The sequence below is a fragment of the Argiope bruennichi genome, chromosome 3 (genome assembly GCF_947563725.1).
Source record: "Argiope bruennichi chromosome 3, qqArgBrue1.1, whole genome shotgun sequence".
NCBI classification, from domain to species: Eukaryota; Metazoa; Arthropoda; class Arachnida; order Araneae; family Araneidae; genus Argiope; species Argiope bruennichi.
In genome coordinates this window covers 52,001,234-52,029,033 of record NC_079153.1, presented here as the reverse complement: position 1 = coordinate 52,029,033, position 27,800 = coordinate 52,001,234, and the positions used below count along the sequence as shown (strand labels likewise).

General features: G+C 32.6%; 1 protein-coding gene across 1 annotated transcript in view; it reads left to right on the top strand.

Annotated features, from left to right (window-relative positions):
• LOC129962839 (carboxypeptidase B-like) overlaps window positions 1-27,360 on the top strand; it is a 34,798-nt gene extending 7,438 nt beyond the window's left edge. The window contains exons 3-11 of the mRNA XM_056076839.1: window positions 910-1,052; window positions 4,926-5,013; window positions 7,597-7,698; window positions 12,190-12,294; window positions 16,547-16,651; window positions 18,033-18,138; window positions 22,924-23,129; window positions 23,756-23,840; window positions 27,167-27,360. Of these exons, the coding sequence (XP_055932814.1) occupies window positions 910-1,052; window positions 4,926-5,013; window positions 7,597-7,698; window positions 12,190-12,294; window positions 16,547-16,651; window positions 18,033-18,138; window positions 22,924-23,129; window positions 23,756-23,840; window positions 27,167-27,360 (1,134 nt within the window). The remainder of the gene's footprint in view (window positions 1-909; window positions 1,053-4,925; window positions 5,014-7,596; window positions 7,699-12,189; window positions 12,295-16,546; window positions 16,652-18,032; window positions 18,139-22,923; window positions 23,130-23,755; window positions 23,841-27,166) is intronic.
• The last annotated feature ends 440 nt before the right edge of the window (window positions 27,361-27,800 follow it).

Sequence of the window (27,800 nt, the reverse complement as noted above, 5' to 3'; positions counted from 1 at the left end):
TATACAATATTTGTAGATTATTTGTAAATGTTACATGAAATTATAAAGTCTTTGAATGATTAGATTTGATGAATTTTGAGAAGCGATATTTTAATTCCCCTAAGCTGTATGGGCATGATGGTTAAAGAATTAAATCCAATGAATAGTAGTGATTCTAATTAGTTATGGCCATGTATATTATTAATAAAATACGCTTGAGTGTTATACCTGTCATTTCGATTGGCCATCCGATAGCAACTGTTGTGTTTACATAGCTGACGATCATAATTTTTATAGTGTACCACAGGCGTGGGCAGATTTTTGAAAGATGTGGACTGCTTCTAATTTTTTCAAAATTAGGTGAGTTAAAATAAAGGGTCTATAGTATTTACTATAACTTAATAATAAATGCGGAATGGCAAACATAATAGCAAGATACAAACATGATAATAATAATAGCCACAAATATAATAATATCAAATGTTACATGCAATATCAAACTATTCAAAATATATTAAAAAATAAATAATTTTCATCTAAAAATAGTTCTCGTAGCTGTAGTTAATAGAAAGTACATATTGTCTGCCAGTCTTGAATATTTTCTTGTCCTTGTTTGCTTTGTGTTGTGAATTGTGGAACTTAGAAAATAATTAAATAACTGCTCCTGAAACTCATCTGTTATTTTCATTTGCCTCATAATGAAGTTATGAACAGTCCCGTCCGTTTACAATAGATATTTTGCTGTTGGTATTGTGAAAAATCATGCTAGAGCATATTTTTCGACTGATTTCAATTTTCAGAGAAACATGTAACAAAAGTGTTTTTTAAAAACTATTTTTATAAAGTTTATTATTTAATTTTTAAATGCAAAAACTATATGCTCCTAGCATTATAATTTTATAAAAAGTAATGCAAATGTTTGCTTTTCAGGATGGTTTCGAAATGTGGTCAGATTATTTCCAAAAGGGAGATGTATTGATTTTTCACGTGAAAAGTGACTACATTCCGATAATTCGTAAAATACTTAAGACACATTCTATAAGGTTTCAAGTGCATAAAGACAATGTGGATCAGTAAGTATGACTTGTGAATGAATCGATTTTTTAAAAAATAATCATTAAAAGTGAGTAATTGTTTTTAATTTTTAAAAATAATTAAGTATGCCTATTTTTAATTGTCGTTCTTTGCGATTTAATGAATATTAAAAAACGATTCACTGTCTAAATTTTTTTAAAAAAAACCAAGTTGACTGTGTTCTAAATACCCTTATCTCATGTTACCTGCATGAATACATAGAAAATTTTAGATATAAGTGTGGCTCAAATGAAAAGTGGACACTTGCGATCGCGTCAGAATGACTGCAACTACAGCATCTCCACGGAACAGGGATATGAACGGCGGTAGGAGGTATGCACAGCATACGACGTTCAACAGTGAAACTTAATTGATCAAAGAGTAAATTGATTGAAAGTAATGAAAAAAGGAAATTGATCGATAGAAAAGCCGTGTTAAACATGGATGTGTTCAGATCGGAACAATGAGCGGTAATACATATTCTGATTCTTCGATTGCCGTGGACAACTCTTGATTTCCTACCCCAAGGAAACACTATCAATTCAACACAATAAAGCAGTACTCTGACGAAACTACGGAAAACAATCAAAAGCAAACGGCTAGGCTTTCTCATACATAGGGATGACGAATATTTTCAGAGTGGTTATTACGTAACCAATATCAAAAAGTCACAAATACAAGTGATCAATACTTTTCAAAGAGGGGTGTGATTCAAATCCTTGATACGATCTTACTGATGACATTTCGATTACAGGTTTTGGATCACGATAGAAAGTAACATTCGATACGATATCACTGAAATTTGCCGGAGCGGTGACTTCACTGGAAATTAACAATCGATACGATCTGTCCAATGGAAGCTCTCGAAAGAAATCTGTGATTGGATTGAAAAGTGAACGGACCGGTTATTGGAATTATCGTATCGTATCATTGAATTGCATATCACTGAAATTTATCGGAGCGGTGATTTCACCGGAAAGTGCGAAGTCACCGCTCCACTTTACGGGAGTGACCGATTTTCGTATTTGATGATGCACTATTCCATACAGATCATTTTTAATTGCTCGTGACATGATTCACTTTGATTACATGTACTCTGTTTACTGCTGGCGCCATCTGTTGGTAGAATATAGGACTAAAGTAAACATTTTAAAGAAATGACATATATTTTAAACTCATCTTTTAAAGAAAATGGTTCACTCTAATAAATAAATTAAATAAATAGTTTTGAGAAAAAAAATAAAATTTAAGAAGTAAGCTGAAACAGATAAATTAATTCAATCACACGTTAATTAAATTAGTAAATTAAGTATTAATTACAATTAATAAATTTTATATTTAATATTAAGTAATAATTTTAAATTAATAATATGATTGAAATAACAGGAATATTTGGAACGCATATTTAAAAATAACAATAGCAATATTATTTGTTATTCAAAAAATCGCGGATTATGCATCTCTACTCACACAACAAGCTATCCTTCTCGGTGATAATGCCCGCCCACACATCTCCCGTGAGACCCAGACGATTTTTTAAAAAAATTCCATTGTGAAGTGTTAGAATACCCGCAGTACAGACCGGATTTGCCACACTGTGATTTCGACATCTTTGGGCCACTTAGGAGACAATTACAGAGGACACGTTTCCATTCCAACGATGAAGTGAAGGAAGTTGTACAGGACTTCTTCAAGAATCAACTACTATCTTTGTGCAGAAAAGGCGAAGACTTGCTATCTAAACAATGGGACTTCTGTTACAACGAACGCCCATAGCAATTTCTTTTGATTTTTAACAAAGGTATTCTTTTAATTCAACTTATCCATTTTTTTCATTTGGGCAGTCCTTATATTTACAATTAATTGTGGAAGTGTTTAAAAATAAAATCAACTAACATAAAATCCATTGCAAGTATTTTCTAGCTTGGATACATTTTCTTCATCGATATGGAGAAATTAATTTTAGAATTGTACCTTATCATTAATTTATATAGTCATCGTAGAGTGAATTCGCTTGAATAAACTAACCAATTTCATGAGACAAGAATTCACATTAAAGGAGAATCGTGAAAACTTCTTATGGTCAAAAAGATCCGGAATTTCTAAGGCATGGGTGTAAAACTCGCGACACAGCAAACATAATAACATGTAACGAAATGTAGGAAAAAAATTGTGCCATGATATTATTTGAACTTGCGATTACATGATTATTAATGTCACCTAAGTCTGAAAACATTCGAAAAATGACAAATGATATTTTTCCGCCTGGAAATATTCAGAGGTGAGAGAAACTGTTTTTATTTTGAAACCTGTCAAATTGATGTCAATTGACATTCACCACAGATTGATTTTAAAACAGTCATTGCGCATAAGATATCTCGTTAAGAAGTATAACAGTAAGCCTTATTTTTTTATGCTTTGTTTTCGGAATAAATATTCATTTCTATAAAAAATCACATTACATTTCCGAGTATCCGGCTTAATGTGGCGGAAGGATAGGCTGGAGAGGCCAGATTTCTATGAACTAATTTCTTTGCCCACCAATATCAGAAGACAAAATTTTTATACCAAAACATGCAGTTATAATACATATTTTCTCACTTCTTATTGAAGTGATATTTTACACTTCTTATAATACATTTCTCACTTCTAATCCTCCATTTATCTCAAGCCACGTGGAATGTGAATGGTTTTTTTTAACTTTTATTCCACTTCCACTAGCTTGTGCAACACGCCACTTTTCAATTTCTGCCCGATTTTTTACCATTCTCCCACTGTACTTTTCCCAACTCCTAAGTTGTCTTTTTTGCTGTTACATCAGAGTTTAGTCGCTGTATTTTCTCCTCTATAGTCACTACAACTCTCTTCTTTTATCGCCCATTTCGAAATCTTCACTGTAGTACACTTAAAAAAACCAAGAACAATTTACAAATCCTGTACACAATGTGCAGCTATAATCAGGGACAGTAGCAACAATTGAGGTTCGTTAAACACTAACGAAACAACGAGCAGAACGCTGCTCTTTTCCTGTCACAACTTGTATTTTGCACCCAACACGTAGGAGATGTTGCCAATGCAAGCCTTGCCTTTCTCATTTAATTATGATAAAAGGAAACTGAGCTCAATAGTACGGAAGTGTACTGCATCTATTTTTTGTGATCCTCATAAATTTAGAAGTTACTCATATGGACACTGCTAGCATTTGAGTTTGATACCCATGTTTTAAAGTAGAGAGTGATGAAGAAGTTTCACTTTTGGCCATTCTAAAGGAGGATATTACTTTTCTGGAGGAATTTCAAAAGAAACTGAAACATTATGGAACGAAACATATTTGGTTTTCCTCCAAGAAATTTGACTTGGAAGAGAAAAGTAAGTGACTGGCTTTCCGATCTGCTCGAAGGCACACGAATAAATAATACTGAATGACCGGACCGCCGTGACAGCAACACTGGCGGAAAGCGTGAATTGAGGTTGAGTCCTAAGGGCCTTCACCGGCTATGGTACAACCCTTCCCAATGGAAGTACGTCCCTTCATCGATGGAAGGAGCCAGACCCCCACTTTTTCATGTATCTTCCAAGATGGCGATATCCAACCATCATGCCGGAAACATCTCATTCTCATTTCGATGTCCCCCCCGGGGGAAGGAGAAAAAAGTAAACCTGCAGAGCGATGTCTTCTGCAGAAAGCAAAACTTTCTTCCTCCTATTCAAATATTTCAGCTAAAACTCGTCTCACTCTACTAACTTATTAGCAAACAAATTCTATTAATTATAAATTGGTCAGTTTTATTTCCAAATTTTATTTTTTAAGTGCTTTATTTATAATTAATTTATACTTTATCGTTTAATTGACGCATTTCATTTCCTGCCAGAACAATCCGAGGAGAAGTTAGTAACGAGACAGACAGCCGGTATGATGAATTCGGATACAATTACGCAAAGCATAATTCTTTCATTGCGGTGAGTGTACCTCATATTTACAGATTATGCACATAAAGAAATATATATTTGTCGCAACTCTTAGACATTTGCAATCTGCGTTTACAAAATATATTCTGGGTTTCTAAAGTTAATGTGAACTATAAACAGCCTTCAAAACCATTCCGAAAATGAATATATAAATAAAAATTAAAATTAAATCTACGATCACAAATTTCAAGTAATATGCGAGAACATAATTATTTTTAAGTCATTATTTGTCTTAATTAATTTAAGTCATTAACCAGTTTAAACGGGTTTGAAACAATCATGAGACTTCTCTATCGGTATCTATCTCTCTCTCTATATATATATGATAATTTTTTAAAATTTTCAATTTCAATTTTTCTAACTGACAAACAAAGTTTTGAAGCTCGACCGATTTTGAGATGAAATAACAGTTATGATGTCATAGTTCTACGTCAACCTTTTAAAAACGCATCTGCTGTCAAAGAAGCATACGTAATAATAAGGCAATACTGATAAAAGCAGGCTAACCTTTTAAAAACGCATCTACTTTCAAAGAAGCATACATAATAATAATGCAATAGCAGGTAAAAAAATATATGCGATTAAAAAATGATGATGAAAATTGTCATTTATGCTTTATTCATTGCCTACACGATTTCGAGCTTCAATATTCATTGCCTACTCGATTTCAAGCTTCAAAAACCTTCTAACCCAAACAACATCATGTTCTCACATGATAAAAAAAATTCTAAAATTATGAGAATTTTTGTTCCAAAAAGTTTCAAAGCGAGTTTCAGATTTAACGTAAAAAAATATGCGTATTCTCGTATGCGTAGTATAGAGAAAGTATAATAACCGTCAAAATATTTGAACAAAGTTTGACGAATATCCATAAAATGTTTTGAGCTAGACGATTGAAATCTGGTAACTGGTAGTCTTAACACTGAATTTGCAGATTTCTGACAATATTTGAGCAAATTCCATGCTGTGGAAGTATGGCTGTCCGAATATAAGTTAACACGATTAGTACAAAACGAACAGAGCTAGATAGTTGAGATTCGGTACACAGATTTAATATGTGTAATATAGACACTGTCAAGTTTTGAGCCAAATTCAACTTCTGATTGATTGTCTGTCCATCTGTACTTTCACAATTATGTAGACGCGATAGCTCAAAATACCGAACGCGATAGCTCTGTGATTTAAGCGTATCAAATATGGTATGAGATTTTGTGACTACAAGTGCAGTTTTGTGTCAGATTTTTGTTTCAATCAGATGAGAAAAATGTTTAAAACACAAATTCGAATTTTTGGATACTGTTAACCTATGCTAAGGATTAATCATAAAATTAACTTCGCCAAGGATGACACGATTCGGTAAAAATGCCAAAATCTCGCCAAAAATAGTTTGTAATTATGGTATGCCACTTCGATGTAAGGTGTTCTTTGGCGTGACAAATTTATTACAGAATACGAGGGAAAGTTTAGTGGTGACCACACCCGCTGATTAATAATAAATGCGGTTTATTTTATCCGAATGACGTCTACAGTTAAAAACTGATAGCTTTTATAAGCTTTGATTAGGAAGAAGAATGGAAACAGATCTCTTTCCGATCAGAATTAGGTGACGTCATCTATTGTTAAAATTAATATAGAATATTACCATTCTACAACCATTATAAATTTAATGAAAAGGTTTTACTTCACAACTTGTTGTTGTTGTTTATGGCAATTGTCATAGACAAGCCCGCTGACGAAGTCGCGATTTTAAGCCGAGTTTCAGTGTCTCTTGTTTCAGTAGCGTCATCTAGGGCCAAGAGTACCTCTTAGGTACTCATGCCTCACATCCTTTTTCGCGGAGCGGACTTCATTCATTCATCCATAGATCATAATTTAAGCCTGAATCAGAAAATGATCACCTCATATCCAGTACCCCCGTGGTATTGTCTCGATTAGGAGGACTGTGTGTCTATGACTTATTTATATGTGCACCAGCCTCCATGTACCCGGAGAGCCTTCGGCCGGCGGGGTTCGAACTCCCAAACCAAGGGATACGAATCCAACGCCTTACGAACCAGGCTATTTCGTCGATTTCTGTATTCACATACCTGCAAACCTGATAACAGGTAAAATGTAACGACTTAGGTAGGTTAAATTTAGCCTGCGAGTTTTTTTTTTTTTTTTCTAAAATTATAATTTTTTGTTAAATTCTAATTTGAATCGATAAAAAAAATGACCAAAGTGCTTACTCGGATTTTTTAACCATACTATGAAGCACAAAATACTCATGTAGAGAGATCTGAAAACAAAAATCTGAGCAGTCACGTCTTTCATAGCTTTAATCAAAGTCTCCCATTTTTGTGCGGAAGAGCTAGGCTTATCAGGAAATATGCAAGATAGTATCAAGGAGACTATTCCCTTTGGCCATTCTATTTTACAATAAAAACAATGAAACTGAATACCTATAATAGTTCAAATGAGAATAATGTTATTTATTATTTAATTTTTGATAATATAATAATATTTTTTTGCTTAAATTTCTTGAATAATAAAAATATGTAGCTTGAATTTATTTGACATTTTTTTAAATTCTAGATGTTCCAATTACTGAAAGGTCTAACCGATACGTATCGCAGAATATCTAGGCTTGAAACTGTTGGATACACTGTGGAGAGAAGGCCTATTTTGGCAGTTCATGTATGTGAACTTGAATTTTTCTTTGTTATAATTTTTTTTTTCTCCAATGAAGTTTTATATACAATTGCAACATTTCTAATAATCTCCAATGCTATTATTTTTTCCCAGCGAAGCTTTGTACAAAATTGCATCATTTATAATAATACTTAATCTTATTCTTTTTTTTTCTACAGAAAAGTTTTAAACACAATTGCAATATTTATAATAATATCCAATGTTATTATTTTGTTTCTGTAACAAAGTTTTATACACAACTTCAACATTTCTAATAATTTCGAATGCTATTATTTTTTTTCTGCAACGAAGTTTTATATATACAGTTACAATTGCATCATTTCTAATCATAGGTTGTTTTTTTTTTAAATCCTTAGTAGGATCTTTTTTCTTAGCAAATAAAAAATACAGAAAGTCACGAAATCTTAACCTTATTACAAAAAATCACCATTGAGTAAAATACAACAGAATTTTTATTATGGAGTAATAATGCTCTTAAAATTATATTAGTCCGACAGATGGCGCAACTTATTCAGAAATGATCAATGCCGTAGCAAGAGGGGGAAAACCTTAGGAAGCTTTGCAGACTCGATGGTCTTGAAAGTTTTTCTGTTTCCGATAAAAAGTATTAAATTGGTGTTAAATTGATAAATAATTTGCGGTTGAAATTAGATAATTTTTCAATTTTTGTTTTTCTTTTTTTACAAATATAATTTTTAAACAAAATTTGCAAAAAAGCTGATCATATTGAATTAAAGGGGGGGGGGATTAATCACCAATTTAAGCTGTTCTAATGAATCGCAGGTCGTTCAGTCTCCATCCTTTTCCGTCAGTTGGTGCTAAGTAAGGGGGGGGGGGAGATCTCATCAGAGAGGTTGCCCACTTAGAAAAGGATCGTGCGGAGGCGCCACCGTTTGTGTTGTATTTGGGACATTAACGGGTGTTTACTGTATCGCTGTGTTTATACTGCCATCAATTTTACCAAAAAAAATCATTTGCCATTTTCTGAAAATATTCTTTAATTGGAGTAAGTTTGTTGTGTTTAGGCAGTGTAGAGTTGTAATGAGATACGATATAACCCTACATTGCCTACACAAATGTTCGAACATGACAGCATTTAATGCAGCGACAAAGAATGTAATGGTTGGGTCACAATGTTTCTAAATTTAACTCGCAGCTCTCTACAGTCTATTGCTTACATGGAGAAAAAAATCGCATTACAAGAAGCTTCAACACCGTACCAGCGCCATCTAGCGGAAGAAATCTCGTAACATATTGGTATTTCCAATGTATTAAGATATCCATCTCACAGATCTGCCCTACTGTCTGATGCTATAATGTTTCCAGCTTGTGTTTATGCATCTTAGCTACCAAGCTCCCAAACAGAAAGAGTATAAATAATCATTGGTTTGAGGTGCGATACTAGCAATAATTTATTTCCTGACTAGAGTTTGGAATTCTTTCCTAGAAAAGGATAATATTGACCTCTATCCATTCTATGCTTTTTATTATATTATTAAGGTAGTTTTTGGGGTGTAAACGTTATCACCCCAAGTGTATCAAGCGTTACTTATTTAGTTTCTTATATTGAAGTACTTAGTTATTACTTAATTTAGTTTCGCCATTTGATCGATTTCGCGTTGGTGGGGAAGATGTTGATTCTTTTCTTTGCGAACAGTAAAGCCCGAAACTTAAGAATTTTAATTTTTCATCGGTTTAGTCACCGTTCTAGTTCGGTCAAGTGGCCATTTAGATGGTCGATGACAATTCTCTGATCTTCGTTAGTGTTGAAATTTGAGGTATCGTACCCAAACAATCATGAACTTAAATGGAATGGAATCTGAGCTTTGACATAGGTCATTTATAAATATGTTAAAGCACAGGTGTAGCAATAGCGATTTCATATTCGATTGTTATTAAAATGGAGAAGTCATGGAGAAAATGGCGTCCACGCTCACCCGATATTACCCCACTAGATTTTTTTTTCCTTTTGGGGTCATATAAAGGACAAAATATCTATAAAGCCAATGAAATATATTGATACATTCAAAGTTAGAATAATAAATGTTGCGCTAGTGTGATACCGGAAACGTTGGATAATAAATACATGGCGATAAATGGAGTACCATTTTGGAATTCTTTGAGTCACAAAGGAGCTTACACTAAAATTAACTGTCATAAGTAGTTTTATTAAAAATTTTAATGACTGACTTTACAATACATCGGAACAACCGTATGCTAAATTGTAATAATTTTTAAAATATTTTTTTTTAATCAGAGAAAGACTTTGTGACCACCCTGCATTTCTCATTCATAATTCTTTTGAGTATCTCAAGACACAGTTTAAGAAGATTATGATCTCATCTAGGATAAAATAATGAAATCGGAATTATAAACGAGATCCATTGTTTATTACTTTCTAGATTTTTCCTAAAAAGTTTAACGGATATCGGATCGATAAAGTATTACAACGTGAAAAATAGATAAAAATAGCGCCATGGCAACTAAATTTAAAGGATTTAATGTAATCATCATACATTTTTCATTTTTTAAATGTTACTTTAGCATGAAATGTATACGAATTAGGAAAAATCGTTCTCCCCCCCCCCAAAAAAAAATTTAAGTGTGGAATAAAAAAAAATGCTAAAAATTTAAAATGAAACATTCTTTAAAAATTTTATTAAATAGCAAGAAACTTGTTTTTCTTTAAAGCTTTTTAAATACTTATTACTTGAAATAATAAACATGATCTCACAGAATCTTTATTTTATCCATTAAACATTAATACATTATTTATATTATTAAAAGACCGGTTTTTTTTTCATAAAATTTCTTTATGTTATGTGAAAAATTATAAAATGTGCATGCAATCTTATAGCATTTGATAGCATTTTTAAATATAAAAACTAAAGCTTTAAGTTCAAAAAGAAACTAAAATAACATACACTTAACTGACATCTGGAGTAAAAGGACGCTTTTTAAACATTTTTTTAAAAGTTTCTTCACGAGTGTGACAAAGGAATACAGTTATCGATTTTCCTAATGGTCTAAACGAATGAAATTTTGTACACTTCTAAATTCTATCGGTTATCTTATTTTAATATTCCAAGAACCGAATTGTTAATTAATCACTAATTAAAATAAATATTGCTTCTCTATAAATGGTTCCACTTAATAGTGAGTTTTGGAAACAATATATTGGGTGTATAAATAGGATGCTTCTCACTTTTAATAAATGGCGCTAGTAGTATTGCTTGTCTGCAAATAAATCAAAAAATTTGTATTTGAAAAAATAACACTAAAATATAATGTTTGACTTCTATTTATTGTTTAACCTTTGGTCAATACTTTAAGACTCATTTTTTAGCTTAGAGAACATATCAAAGCACGTAATATTATTTAATTGCAAAGAACACTGCTGTAAAAATACTTCAGCGCGCTACAGGACATTTATAGTAAATAGTATTTCTCGCCAAATACAAATTTCAAAAAGAGGTTTCGATGATTAAAAAAGAATTGTTTCATTATACATGACAAAGAGCATAATAAAACACCAAAAAAATCCTGGATGAAAATTCGGAAACGTTACTTGAGGTTTGGTTTGGTTTGGTTTGGTTAGATTAACGTCCCGTTTGAAGCAACACTAGGGCTATTTTGGGACGGACCTCGTAATTTTGAACCACGGTCAGATGACGAGGACGGCACCTGAGCTGGCACCCCCCTTTCCACACCACACCACACCAGCGGGAGGACGTTTGGTCATGACGGATTTAACGTGCAACTGACCCCCTTACACGACGGTTCTTCGGTGGAATCGGGTAACGAACCTGAAACCCTCCGGTTCCAAAGCCGAGACCTTACCACCAGGCCACCGCGGCCCCACGTTACTTGAGGAAATCATTAATGATGAAAGATGCAGTTGATGAATTTGAACCAAGTACTGAAGAAGTATCCAGAATATGACGAAAGGCATGACAAGGTTGTTTTGTTACACTTCAACGTTCCCCATACGCTACCACATACTTTTGGAATCGCTTCCCTGATATGTATTGCCAATAGACGCTGCACCTTCAAACCGTGTCGCTCCATGCAGAATACGCATTCTTTCTGGACAGATGTATGATTCACGTGCTTATATCAAAACTTGTTTAATAATTAGTTTGCATCTAAACATCCAGGCTTTTGTTTTCTTCTGGGAATTCATTATAGTTTCAAAATAAATAAATAAATGTAATTTCAGGGGGAAAATATTTTGAATAAGCCCATCTTTAGTTCTTATAAAAAACAAGAATTTTTTTTTAAACATAAAAAAGGAGGGAGTCATATTTATACATTCAATCATCAATATTTATACATCCAATAATCATCTCAACAATAATAACTAAAATGCTGAAAAGGATTAAAATAAAATATTTCTGTTGTACATTAATAAAAGCTTCTTCGAAATTTTTTTTTCACTAAATTTGTTTTAAGGCTTTAGATTCCTGTTCATTTCAGATATCGAAGAGTCGATTAACGAAAAAACCTGCTATTTTAATTGAATGCGGTGCCCATGCAAGAGAATGGTCAGCATTTGAAGCATGCCTTTATTTCACAAGTATGGTAGGTTCAATCTTTTTACAGTTCTTTAAATTATTCTTTCTCGACAATAATAAATCGATGTGGAAGAGACTGAATAAGAAGGTTGTTATGCTGACAAAATCATCAATAACTTTCAATAAATAAAATCACTGAGGGAAGTAATAAAATGCACCATGTACTCTGAAGAAGTATAAACTATCACGAAAAACCATGCACAAATTTTTAGAAGAGATAAGACATACAAAATTAATATATAACAGAACTTCTATTATCCGCGCTTTTATCACTTGAGGTCTATGCTAACCGATTCTGTAGACAACAAACTTTATTTGTAATTTATATTTTTTAATGAAATTGATGAATTTTTATAAATAAAATCAAAGTATATTATAATTAACAGAACCGATTTTCTCAAATCAAGAGCTTTTGAAGCAATATTACAGGAAAATAATGATTAGAAGTTATTTGAAGTAATCAGAGAAAATAATCCCCCCCCCAACCTTTTTCGCATATTCTCTTACAATGCACTTGTGTATTATTAATTGTATGCCAGTGATTAGAAGTAGCAGCTAAAATGCATATTAGAGAGCGATCTTTTGCGATAAATGGTTGGGATGTGGTTAATATACAACTATCAGTAAAACCAATGTATATTTTGAACGCCTTTTTCAAACAGATTAAAACAGAAATTTGACACAAAACTATAATTGTAATCACAAAATCTCATATCTATTTTTATATAGTTTAATCATCGCGCTTTTGTACTATCGCATTCACATGCAGGTGAAAATACAGACCGATCGACAGTCAGTCACTCTCTTGATGGTTTTCATTCCACATTTAATATATAACTGCATTTTAGATTAAATTGCATCAAATGTCATACAACTAGTTTTCTTCGTTTCATAGTTATCCATATTAATATACGTTCGAACTGAGGGACAGACAGATTTTCTCCGAATTAATTTCGTTCAGAATTTCATTAAAAATATGCAAACCTGGAGTAAAGATTCTGTACCAAATTTCATCCATCTTTTTCAAAGAATTTTTGAATTATCATGTTCACAGTCAAGCAGGTGGCCGTATAAACATAATGGCAAAAAAAAAAGTGTTTTCTGGATTCAGTGAAGTCCGATACTTCAAGATTTGTTAAAACCCTAAGTTCAAATTTTTTGACGGTTTCAATACTTTGTATTATACGTCAAGAGAGTAAGAAAAAGAGCATTGTTCCATTTTTAAGGCCCTTTAATACTGATGTGAGAAATTGTCATGTATTTTCATAGAAAAAATTAGTTCTGTAAATGTATCGTAAACTATCATGTTGTTGAGTGAGAAAAAAAAGATTCTTAAAAAATCATTAAGTAATGAAAAGAAAACAGCGACAATCCATAATATTGCAAATAATCTTAAAGCAAGTGACTTTTGTGTTTGTTGAAATACTTTTTACATACTTTACAATACTTATATAGTAGTTATATATATATATAACACTTTACTACTTTACTAATACTTGCTTTCACTTTTTACTATATAATACTTTATATATATGAAATACTTTTATATTACTACATGCGGGAGCATATTTATAATTTCGAATAAGCAGTTTTGAAAAAACTTGAAAGGAAGTCATGATTTAGTGTCTGTTAAACGAATTTTCATTATTTAAATAGCAAAAACTGCCAGGAAGGGATAAATGAGGTTCCATCTAGTCTGCTCATTAAGGGGCTGAAACAGGGTTTTTATGAATTGTATTTTTTTTTTATCTCTATCAAAGTCCAACTGGACTTGTTTGATTATTCCCACATTTTTTAGAGGTTTTCGCTGTCATCGTATTTAAAATCTCCATTGTTTATAATATGAAAACCAGACGATCCTTACGTATCTTAGTAAATGAGAAAGGAAATCAAGGCTATGGTATCAACGATAAGTATGCGGAAGAGATGCCTAGTTGTGCTAGATTTGCTGGAACAATTCTTAATTTTACTTTCCAGTATACGGAGTATAACTATAATAATCAAAAAATTTGAATTCGAGATTTTAACAAAACTCCATGCTTTATACCTCCCTGAAGCAGAAATCCCGCTGATGTGATGTAGTCTGGTATGGAGAGGGGGGTGCCAGCTCAGATGTCGTCCACGTCATCTGACTGTGGTTTAAAATTACGAGGACCGTCCCAAAATAGCCCTAGTGTTGCTTTACAACGGGACGTTAATATAACTAAACTAAACTAAACCCTGAAGCAGAAAACCACATTTTTGACGTTATGTCTGTCTATGACCACGGAATTCAAAACAATCTATTTGAACAAGGTAACGAAAATTAAGTATGTGAAATTTATACTTAATATGCAAACTTCAGTCAAATATTGAATGAAATCCATTTAGAGAAATAAATCTGTCCGGCAGTCTGAGTACAAGTGAACTCGATAAGTATAAAAAGTAAAGAAGCCGGATACATAAAATTTGGTGCACAGATTCAGCATCTAAAATATAGATATCCAATTTTGAACCAAATTTTTCATAGCGTTGACCGTCTGTTGCTGCATACTTTCGAGGGCAATAACTCATAAAAGCAATAACTTAAATCAATGAAATTCAGTCAACTAGTAGGTACAATTATAGTACCGTGTCACACTTTGATTACAAATCAGTCGGAGGAATCTGTTTATAGGAGAATTTGCGGGAAAATTTAGGGGAGACCACTCCAGCTAATTATTCCAGAAATTTTTTTATTATTTAAATCAAAACGTAATACTGCTGTCAAATAAAAACTTTCCATAAGAAAAATTGTAACAGATTTTTCGTAAAATACCCGTATTAAACTATATCTGTTGTTATTGTTGTTTCTTATGGTACTTGCCATGGGAAAGCCCGCTGTTCGAAGACAGCCGATTTAAGCCGGAGGGGGAGCGCCTCTTGTTTCTATAGTAGCGCCATCTAGGGCCAAGAGAACGACTTAGCTACACACACGTCACAACCCTTTTTAAGGGGAGGACTTCATTCATTCAACCACAGATCGTAATTTAGACCTGAATCAGAGAACGATCACCCCGATCTAGTACCCCTAGTAGCATTACTCTCGACATGGAGGACTTTGTAACCACGATAGATTTAACGCGCGTCAACCACCAAAAGCACGCGGGGAATCTTCGGCCGGCGAGGTTCGAACTCGCAACCTAAGGGACGCGAATCCGACGCTCTACCAACCAGGCTATCCCGGCCTAAACAATATCTTTCAAGATAAAATGAGAAATATATGACTATTAAACAAATGATCTAGCTCAGAAACGTAAAACAATTTTAGCAACCAATAAACACAAATCATTTATTTTTTTTTATTTTTTGACAGTATATTGTATTTTTGTAAATCGATATTTTCTAGCGGCGAAATCACTGCATCTAACAAAAAGTATCAATTAAGACAAACAAAAAAATATTAGGAAGAAAAAAATTCAGTGTAAACTCTTTGGCGAGAACGATAATATAAATTATTTAGTATACATATGTATATGTTATTTCAGATTTCAAACAACACATTTTTAGAAAATGTCCATCCGTCTATCTGTCTGCGTTGAAGATAATTCAAAAATGCTTTGACCTAGACGGTTGAAAATTGGTATACGTTCTTTACACCAGATTTGTAAATTTCTACCAATTTTTAAGTAAAATCTCTTCAGAGGAAGTCTGTCTGTCCAGTTGTTCCAATATATATCAACGCGATAATTAAAAAACGAAGAGAGCTAGATAAATAAAATTATGTAAGCAGATTTAGCAACTATTGTGAAGACATTTACCAAATGTTGAGCCAAATTCAACTGAAAATTGACCGTCTGTCGGCGAGAAGACAAAACCGTCTGAAACGCATTCCTTCAAAAACGCAATGCCTTAAATATATCAAATTTGGTATGGGATTTTGTGACTACAAGGGCAATTTTGGGCCAAATTTTCATTTCAATCGGTAGAGAAAAATGTGTCAAAAAACACAAATTCGATTTTTGGATGGTAATAATGCATGCCAGGGTATAATCGCCACGTAACTCTTCAAAGATGGCTAAATAGATTCAATAAAATTTACCCCAAAAATTAATATTTCATAACTGTTTTACGCCAATGCCATGCAAGGTTTCTTTGGCTTGATAAGTTTATTAGAGACCGTGCCCAAAAGTTTTGAAAAAACCACTTCCAGTGTTTTTTTTGCATATTTGAATTGTGTGTTATAATCTCAAATCGCGGAGAGAAGTACTTATCAGTATTGATAATGTGTTTCCTTTCAGCTATTGAAACAAAAGTCAGAAAAAGTGAGAAGAATTACATCTTTGTATGACTTCGTTATTCTCCCAGCTTTGAACCCAGATGGCTACGTTTACGCTTGGACAACGGTAAACAAATCAACTATCTTTCATATGGATTCTTATTAACCCCCTGGCTACGTAATTCTTTAAAATTACTATTAAGATGCTATGTTTACAAATAAGTTCACAATTTTTTCGAAGGAAGTGAATAGATGCTATATATTACACGATAATAATATAATATAATAAAAAAATCTGTCATCTTAAAAAAAATAACTCTAAACTGCGAAAAACGCGGGATGCAACAGAACTGGACTGACTGTCAACCAATTATGGGATACGCAGCTGGAGGGTTGAGCATCGCAGAAATTAGATCTGAATTGTTTGAAAAACCATGGGATCCTGATGATAAAATCTTGCTCTCGCGATCAAAGAATAGCAGGCTCGAAACCAGATTCCAACCCTAAATCCATGATATATGTGAATCTGATACGTTTAAATCTGCTGTTATAGTTCAGTTGTTCACTCGACGGCTTGCGGAGGGTTTAAGCTTTGACACCCGATTCCACCGAAGAATCATCCTATAAATGGGTCTGATCATGTTAAATCCATCGGAGCCAAACGTCCACTCACTTGTGTGGAGTGGAAGTTTGGAGAAGGGAGGTACCAGCTCAGACGTCGTCTTCGTCATCTGAACGCAGTTCAAAATTACGGGGTCCATCCCAAAATAGCCCTAGTGCTACTTTAAAACAGAAGTTTAATATAAATAAACTCAACTCAATGACTTAATGTGGAAGCTTGGAAACGGATCGAAATCAGGGGCATCATTCAAATTATCTAAAAATTAAACATTCCAACCTAAAATTCGAGCCGGGAATTCAAGAGTGAGCTGTATTTAAAATTATATGGAAAACCAATGATTCAGTCATCCTTCCCCAACTACCGGTCCGATTTCGTACATTTATGTTTCATATGGAAGCTTATGATCTCTAAATATGCCATCAATAGTTGCAGCCCTTTCTTCATTCTCCATTTTCAAGAGAAGTAAAAAAAATGCATTGCCCATTCTATGCAGAATATCGACAGAGTTTGTCAGCCAAAAATGAAAATGAAACTAGTATGAAATTAAAAATTGTAAAGCAACAGTCACAGTAAAGCAGCGTTCGCACAAGGCCAACTGTTGCGTTCAAAAGAAGATTACGCCTACTTCAAAAAGATCACATGACCCTAATGGAACAATGGTAAATAGTTGTTGTCCCATCGGGACAACTATTTGCCGTTGTCCCATTCTGGTCACATGATCGTCTTGAAATAGGCGTAATCTTCTATTGCGTGCAATAGTTGGGCTTATGTGAACACTGCTTAAGGAATTTCACTTTCCTCATGAAAAGTTCATATTAAGTTGAATTTAAAATCTGAATTTAGATGATAGTTCAAATAATTTTGTTAAATATCATTTGTTTTTTAGGATCGGATGTGGCGGAAAAACAGAGCTTGCTATTTACCTCAGGACCAATGCATAGATAAATGTGTAGGAGTGGATATAAACAGAAATTTCGATGTTGAATTCTGTCGTAAGTTTTATTTTCATTATTATTAGCAAGGTGACCAGGATATAAATTCAGAATTAAAACTTCCTTAATAACAAAATTACAAAACCACTTCATTAAAATCTTCCAAATTCGGAAATATTTCACATTTATATACATATTTCATTTATATCTTATTTCATCCTTGCCGCTCCCATGCAAGCTGCCACGATGTAGCACCGTCAATTGCTTTCAAGTTTGTTGCTTAAAGCAGCTACTAATATATGCACAGAATTTTAATGCCAAATTATTACACACGACAAGCGTTTTCCTTTTATTATTATAATTTTACATGAGTAAAAAATGCATATTTTTAAAATAATTTTTAATATTTTTAAATAAACATCTGTGCATATAATGATACGTTTAATTCGTAAATCGAATTAAAAAGCTTTGCGTATTTTTATTCGTAGTCAAGTAAGTAGCCATTAAAAAAAAGATATCTTGGCAAGCAAAAAAAAAAAAGTCTCAAACGTCTTTTTTTTATATATGAACTGAAATTGCAATAATTGTTCTAATTCTTTCATATGAATTTGACACGCCAGAAGCTAATTTTAGGATATTTTTATCGACTTCTTTTTAGAGAAGTGAGCTCTTACATTTATCTGAATACTTTAATTATTATGAGTTGCCAGAAAAGCTTGTGTTATTTTAGTCCAGAAAATGATAGATATCGCCACAGTCTTTGCATATTCTTTGTACAAGCTCAAAAGTAAGTTTTTAAAATTTAATTCTAAATAACTATAGTACACTCCCAAGTATCCGGCCTAATGTGGCTGAAGGGCAGGCCGGATAACAAAAAAGCCGGACAGGAAGGAGAATTATATGAATTCATTTCTTTGCCCATCAATACCAGAAAATAAAGTTTTTATAACAAAACTCACTATTACAATACGTATTTTCCCATTTTTTATTAAATACTAAGCCCTCCATTTACCTCAAGCTACGTAGAATTTGAACGCGGTTAAGTAAATCAAAGAAGCATTTGACTTCAACTTGTCAACTCTTTCTAGGGCCGTGGGAAGTATGCTTCCCACCAAATTTATCAATCTTTGTATGAAATTATGTAGGTTGTCATAAGTTCTGACAAATTTTTTTAGAAAGACAGAAACTTAGATGCTTCAGTTCTTTATCTCAGACAAAATGATGTGCCTTGATTTGTTACTTAATTATTAATTAACCAAATTAATTAATCAAATTAAATTATCTAATAAGCTAAATGAATCCCTTTTCTAATTCTAATTTCATACCTAAAATATTTAAATATAATATGACTAGAAAAAAAAATGACCCTTTAATGGGTTAAAATAGAAGGCCTTGTACTGGTAGTTTATACAAGGTGTCTCAAAAACCTTGACCGTGGCTTTTATTCCTTAAATATTGATCATAGACACATACTGTAAATTACAAATTTGTGTAAAAAACGGTGGGAAATGTAATGAAATCGATTAAAATTTTCAAAAGATTAAACTTAAATACAAAATTTATATTTTTATACGGATCACGTACAAAAAAAAAATTCCCAAAGACAAAAATGTGTCCCATCCTTTAATAAAATTCATGTACAAAATTTCAAAATTTTATCATGAAAACTCTCAAGAATATGTTAAAACAAAATTGGAGAAGGATCAATCACAAATTAAAATGCAAATGTTTACAGCTTCAGTGCAGATGACGCGACGCAGTAATGCATTATAAGGAAATAAAATATGCTTCATATCTTTAGTTTTAAATACAAATTTTAAAATCTATGCTTCCTGAAAAATACTTTAACATTTTATATTATGAATTACAAAATATAACTTAAAAATAGCAAAATCAATGAACTTGTAATAAAACTTATGTAATCTTTCCTTTAAGTAATCTTTCCTTTAAATCTAAAAATTTCTACAAATTTTTAATTCTTTTGAATCAATAAATAGCAAAATTATTATTTATTTATTCAATCATTACTTTCCTTGTTAATTTGTGTACAACCCCTAAAACACGAGCACCCGACATGATTTTTCCTTTTTGCGAATTCATATCATGGCATCGAAAAGTGGTTTAATTAAGTCAGCATTTATGTAGTTTCATATCTTTGAGACATTTTGTGATAAATTGCTGATATTTTGTATATGACCTTATTAGAGGATGGGGCACATTTTACTTATTGGGATTTTTTTGTACGGGGTCTGTATAAAAATTTAAATTTTGTATTTTTTAAAGTTCAATCAATTGAAAATTTTAATGAATTTCATAACATTTTACACCTTTTTTTACGCAACTTTGTAATTTACAGTATATGTCTATGATCAATATTTAAGGTAGAAAAGCCGCTGTCAAGGCTTTTGAGACACCCTGTACATGCTTATATACTGCATAACACGTATCAAGAATTTATAGAGAAAAAGTAAGTTAAAGGATACAAATTTTCCACATTTTAACATTAATTCTGCGATGCCTAACTTAAATGCAGGAAACAAAACAAAACGTTAATGTAAATCGCAGGCCTAATTCTTAAGAAAATTCATTCAAACTGATTTTATCTTTCTCTGATAAATGTTTGCACGGATGTGAAAAAGTAAACCTAACACTGCTGTTTTGCTGTCACGTATTTTGCACACGACATGTAGGAAGATTGCAAGAGACGCCCGCTTCTAATGCCTTGGTAATGTTGCTAATGCCACGCCTTGTCTTCCTCATTTAATTAAGGTAAAAGAAAATTAGGCCGGATAGTACGGAAGCAGGATAATTGCGAACTGGATACTCGGGAGTGTACCGTAATTCTAAAACTAAGTTAATTGAATTCTCAGAAATTATATATTTTTGTACAAACGGACAAACAGAAACTTAAAACTTATATGAACTTGCATAAATTGCTTTAATCGCCCTTTTCACTTACTCGTATACGTCTAAAGAAAGTATAGTCTCATATATTCGCATATGTAAGTTATATTCGTATATGTAAGTGACATATATTCGCATATGTAAGTCTCATATATTCGTATATGTAAGTCTCGTATATTCGTATATGTAAGTCTCGTATATTCGTATATGTAAGTCTCGTATATTCGCATATGTAAGTCTCGTATATTCGCATATGTAAGTCTCGTATATTCGCATATGTACGTCTCCTATATTCGTATATGTAAGTTTCGTATATTCGCACTTGTACGTCTCGTATATTCGCATATGCAAGTCCCGTATATTCGCATATGCAAGTCCCGTATATTCGCATATGCAAGTCCCGTATATTCGCATATGCAAGTCCCGTATATTCGCATATGCAAGTCCCGTATATTCGCATATGCAAGTCCCGTATATTCGCATATGCAAGTCCCGTATATTCGCATATGCAAGTCCCGTATATTTGCATATGCAAGTCCCGTATATTCGCATATGCAAGTCCCGTATATTCGCATATGCAAGTCCCGTATATTCGCATATGCAAGTCCCGTATATTCGCATATGCAAGTCCCGTATATTCGCATATGCAAGTCTCGTATATTCGCATATGCAAGTCTCGTATATTCGTATATGCAAGTCTCGTATATTCGCATATGCAAGTCTCGTATATTCGCATATGTAAGTCTCGTATATTCGTATATGTAAGTTTCGTATTCAGAGAAATTATAGTAATCGTCAAACATTTCCAACTCGAGATTTTGACGAATCTTCTCGTTTTAGAAGTCCCTGAGTTTGAAACACACACTTTTGGAAAATGTCCGTCCGTCTGTCTGCGACAAATACAACTCAAACGCTTTGAGCTAGATGATTGAAATTTGGTATGCGGTCTTTACACCGAATGTGCAAATTTCTATCAAATTTTGAGTAAAATCTGTTCAAAGGAAGTTCGACTATTCGAATACAAGTTAACACGATAGTTACAAAATGGAGAAGGCTAGATAGATGAAATTAGGCTGACAGATTTAACATCTGTAGTCTAAACACCTGTGACTCCAAATGCAGGTTTTAAATTTTTGTTTTCATCGGTTGAGAAAAACATGTCTAAAACAGGAATTCGATATTTGGATTCTCTTAATGCATGCCAGGGTTAAATCGCCAAATAACTCGCCAAGGAATTTTTTTCATGGAAAAAATGTGTTCAGATGAAGTTTAACTGTCTGGATGTTCAAATATAAGTTAACACGATAAATAAAAAAACGGAGAGAGCTAGATAGCTAAGATTTGGTACACAGGTTTAACATCTATAGTGTAGACATCTGACAAAATTTAAGATAAACCAACAAAGAGTTGACCGCCTGTTCGTTGTTTGTACTTAAAATGCAGTGATTTAAATATATGAAATTAGACATGGATTTTGCGACTGCAAGTGCAGTTTTGCGTCAAATATTTGTTTCAATTGGTAGGGGAAAATGTGTCTAAAACTTAAATTCGATTCTCGAATAATATAAATCGCATGCCAGGGATTAATCGCCAAAAAAACTCACCGATAATGATTGATAGATTCAGTAAAATTGCTAAATGCACGCCAAAAGTTAATATTTCGTATCTATTGTACGCCAATATCATGTAAGGCGTTTCTCTGGCACGGCTAGTTTGTTAGAGAGTATGCGAGAAAATTTTGCAAGACCACTCCAGCTGATTTAAATTTCATCTTAAAATGAAAATATCTACCCGATATTAATTCTATTGCTCGAGATTTTCCTGATCCAGATCGTTATAGAATCTCAATACATCTGTTAACAGAAACTTGCAACCACGTAATTTAGTCAGTACTTTGACTAATCTTCTGAATCCTAATTTTGTTTATTTATTTATTTTCAGAAGACAGTATCAGCTCAAAGGATCCTTGCTCGTCAACCTTCTGCGGAATATCCGCATTTTCTGAAAGGGAATCATTGGCGATGAAAAAGATGGTAGCAAGACTTAAAAATCGTTTGCTTGCCTATTTTTGCTTTCACTCATTTATGGGTGTATGGACGTATCCATGGGCTAAAAAAAGGGAACTTCCTCCAAATTATAGAGAAATGGTAGGAAACTTTTTTTTCTTGTATACTTTAGAAAAACAAATATAAAAATATTTTTTCTTCTAAAACTTCCAGAAAAAATATCAGTGCCATTAAATCAAATATGTTATAATACCTAATCTTATCGGTTCTTAAAATTTGTTATGCTGATATTATTATCATTTATTAGTCCCACGGTGTTTAAAGTGTTGATTTTATGATTATTTATTACTTTTATAGTGCACAATGCTTCTTCTTGCAAATTTTATAAATAATTATAAAGATGTTAAATAAAACGAAGGAAAAATAATTAATTTTGGAATTGATTTTTAATTAAATTGAATTTATTTAAAAATATTTGCTGTGCTCAATTATTTACCAAAACTCATTTTCCTTCTAATTACGCTGATTCAAGTGTCATCCTCATCGTCAGAGCATCACTCAAGACTTATAAGGTTAGTCCTGAAATAATCCTCGAGTGGCTTCAAACTGGGATGCTGATATAATTAAATTATGAATGGAAATAATACAGATACATTTACAACAAAACATTTAAAAACATTGCAAAATAAAATTAGCCATATATTTATTCCATTACTGATTGGCTGATTATTTTCTGGATTTATTTAATTCCCATTTTTCTGTTTTAGGCAAGGGTGGCCAGAGTCGCCGTTAATACTGTGCAGAATATCAGCAACTCAGTTTATAGGATTGGTAACATTGCGAGAGTGATATGTAAGAAAAATTAAATGATCTTTTTAATTTTAATCGTTTAAAGAAACCATAAAAAGAAAATAAACCTTAAAATTTAAAACTACTTTAATTGTATATAATAAGTGAAGATACCTTTGCACTGAAGTGAATCACTAATTCTTTGTAATGCTATAGTACACTGCAGAATGGTTCAAAAGTCCTTGACTCATCTTAAAAGAAAATACAAAATAAAGACTTTATATTGTAGAAGAGTGCGGTGGTTTCTATTAAAATTCTTTCCATGGCATAAAATTTATTTCAGCAATTAAACATAATTAGCTTCTAATTCCACAATAGATGACCCTGTATATTATAAAAACACGAGAATTATACAATAATAAAATTAATTACTTATATGTTAAATTCACTTAAGCGGTTTTTGTGATTTTTAGACTGATTTTGATATGCAGATATGATTTTCTTACTTAAGTTGTAAGATACTGTACTCAAAAAATATCAGACACACAAAATTGATACAGTGTATCAGGTATTCGGTATAAGTTTTTGAATTCGATTGATATTGGCCCTGCCTCACCAACGCTATGAACATGAATAATGTTTTTCTAACAATATACAGGGTGCGGCAGAAAACCCCGGATAAACCATTTTTAGTATAACTTTATTAAAAATAAATTAATTAATAAAATATAACAAATAATAATAAAAGTAGACCTTTACCAATAAATGAATTCAATTGGTTTCAAAGTGGTCGCCTTTTGCAGTGATGCAGTGGCGCAAATGCTTATTGAGATTTTCAGCAATGGGCTGTAAGTCTTCTACCTTTAATCTATCCTATTCCCGCACAAGACATTTATTTAGAGAGTCCATGTTGCTTAGTGCAAGCCTTAGACTTCAAAATGGACTATATACTGTAATCCATGAGAATGAGATTCGACGAGTTTTTTGCCCACTCTTCAAACGATATCACATCCGGCCTTGTGTCTGTTTGGGCTTGTAAGCTGGAGCGGAGTCTTGTTGAAACTTCTACTTTACCTTGCCGAAGTGCGTTTTGGCTCACGGAAGTAAAACAACTTCTAGAATGTCCTTCTGGTGAACTTTTTGGTTTATTTTAACGCCCTCATCCATAAAAAACAGAGGTGTTTTGCCTTTTGCTCAAATTCCGCTCCAGACAAAGTTCGACTTAGAATTTTGGCGATGTTCAACAATTGCCAAGGTGATTGGAATGTCTAGAGACCAGATCCTATTGTTCTGGAAGTTATGAGCTCATTGGACGATAAAGATCTTCTTATAAGTGAAAAGTAATCTCTCCCAGCGCTGACTTACGGCCCGTCTCAAAAGTTTTTGGCATCTTTGGGACCACGTGAATTTGTTTTGTTGGAACTTCTAAGGCTTTAGTCCACGCTCTGTTTTTGGTATTCGTCACACTGATCAGTCACTTATTTCGATTTCACGAGAGATATTTCTCAGAGAAAACCTCGGATTTGATTGAACTCGATTTTGATGGCCTTTCGGCTATTGAAAGTGTCCACCATACATCTTTGTTCACTTCCTGGACTTCGACGATTATTGTCATGTTCTTTGAAACGACATATTTCTTCAGACGCCCTTTTCTGAGACATATTAAGCAAATGAACGACTTGACACTGTCGTTTTCCTTGCTAAAACAACTCTAAAATAGCAGAACTTTTACTTGACATTGTTAAGAAGCAAAAAAAATACGATACTTAAACTAAAAAATACATTATAAAATATCTTGTAGTTGAAGTGATAGATAAAAAGAAATGAATACAAATTTTTTTTAAAAAAGTAGTTAACTTCTATTTTATAATGCAATAACTTGGTCCGAGTTTTTTTGCCGCATCCTATATATTCTTTTTCTAAGATTTCTCTACGAGCATGGATAATGTTTCTTTAATAACAGTTTTTTTTGTGATCTTTAGATTGACTTTGAAATGCAGATATGATTCCCACTTAGGTTGCCTACTCAAAAATATCAAGCACACAAAATAGATACACATTTTCAGATATTCGAAATCAGTTTTTGGACTCGGACATTGGTTCTGCTTCGGCAAAGCTTGAATGATGTTTTTCTAACAATATATATTTCATTCTTAGCCATTACTGCTCTTTACCCCATTTACCAGCTCACATCCACTAAAGAATTCCTGCCTTCAGCGTCTGAATATGTACTAATTATAGCAGCAAAGGCTTTCCTCTTTTTGCCAGCTCGTCAATCGCTTTGAAAAGCAAGGGTACTAGCAAGTAGTCATAAATACTTCTTCTGAAGAAGAGAAAGTGGAATTTGCAATGATATTTGTATCGATTACAATTTCGCCGCTAGTGCAAGAATCGATTCCGATGGAATAAGAATTGGTAACTGACTGTATCAGGATTAAGGTATCAGTATCAACCTGCATCTGATACAGAAAAAAATGGATATCAATCCAACACTAATTTCCATTGAGAAAGCTTTCTGCGTAATTTGATGCAAAGAAAAATTATCTCTTCTCTTCAAAGCAAGTTTCGCGCTAACTACAAAATAAGAACTATTATTCTAAAGTATATTAGAGATTCGGTTTTTATGTAACCTAGAGCAACATAAAATGAATTAACTTTATCAAAAGTGAAAGATAATTTATCATTATAAAATAATCTTAGTTTAAATTTGATTCCATTTATTCAATTATCGGATAAATAAACATTAATCATACATTTTGGCGCTTTTTTTTAACAGAATCCCAGACCAATTTTGCCAAAAATAAAAATATTAGCACCATTTTTTAAAAAGAAATCATTGTTTGGTAATCTAATTGTAAAATAGTTATGAAGTAATTGATGGATTGATTTTCTTGAATGTAAAACTAATATTTTAACGTAGAATATCTTCAGCCCCACGCAATAGATACGAAACTGCAATAATAATATGAGATATTAAAGAGGATGCGAAATTTTGACCAAATACCAGATATATGTTCAATCGCCGAAATTAATTGAATAAAATAACTTATATAAAATTATTGATATAAACGTTTCACAGTTGAATAAACATTTGTCTTAATAATAATTGTAGGCTGTCAAATTTTAACTTGGTTAATAGAAATGCTTCCATTTGATTTCAAAGTTTTTAATGTGCACTTAGATAGTTTCAAACTTATCTTAATTTACTTAATTTACAGAGACCACTCCTGCTGGTTAAAACAATGATATTGCACGCTACAACTATGTTTCTGATTCGAATGTTCTATGCAAACAGTTTTAATCATGAATGAACATGACTTTTTTTTTTGAGACATACTGTTTACAACGCATTTTCATTATTTCCGATTATATATTTTTTAATTCTTTAGATAGCGTCACTGGTTCTTCGGTGGATTATGCTTACGATAGTGGCCAGGCGAAGTATGCGTACGCTATAGAGCTGAGACAAGGGAAGGAGAAGACAGGATTCATCATGAACGAGAGAGAGATATTGCCTTTGTGCAGAGAAACTTTTGCTGCATTGGTGAACTCTATCCTTGCTATGTGCCCAGACAGAAACTAATTGAAATAGAAAATAAAATCTTTCAAATATCATGCTATTGGTTTTATTTTTCTACTAATACAAAAAGACAAATCCGATAAGACATTACTTTCACGATTCTCGAAAGTTGTAGATTTAGCGATATCGGGAAACCCTTTCTATCCCGGATGGCACAACCTATTACGCAATATTGTTCAATATAGTACGACAATATTATACAATATTGCGAATATTATTTTCTATCTTACAATATATGAATGCCAATAGGAATAGTGTCCGCATTTTTGAGATTCGATTTCACAGAAATGTCTCCAAATTTGAGTATAACTAATTATTTATAATACACTTTTAAATTGCTTTTTATAAAAACAGTGAAATAACTTTTCAGAGGTAAAGATATTATGGCCTCTTTACATAAATAGTTTAGTATTATTATTATTCAAAGAAAATAATTTAACTTT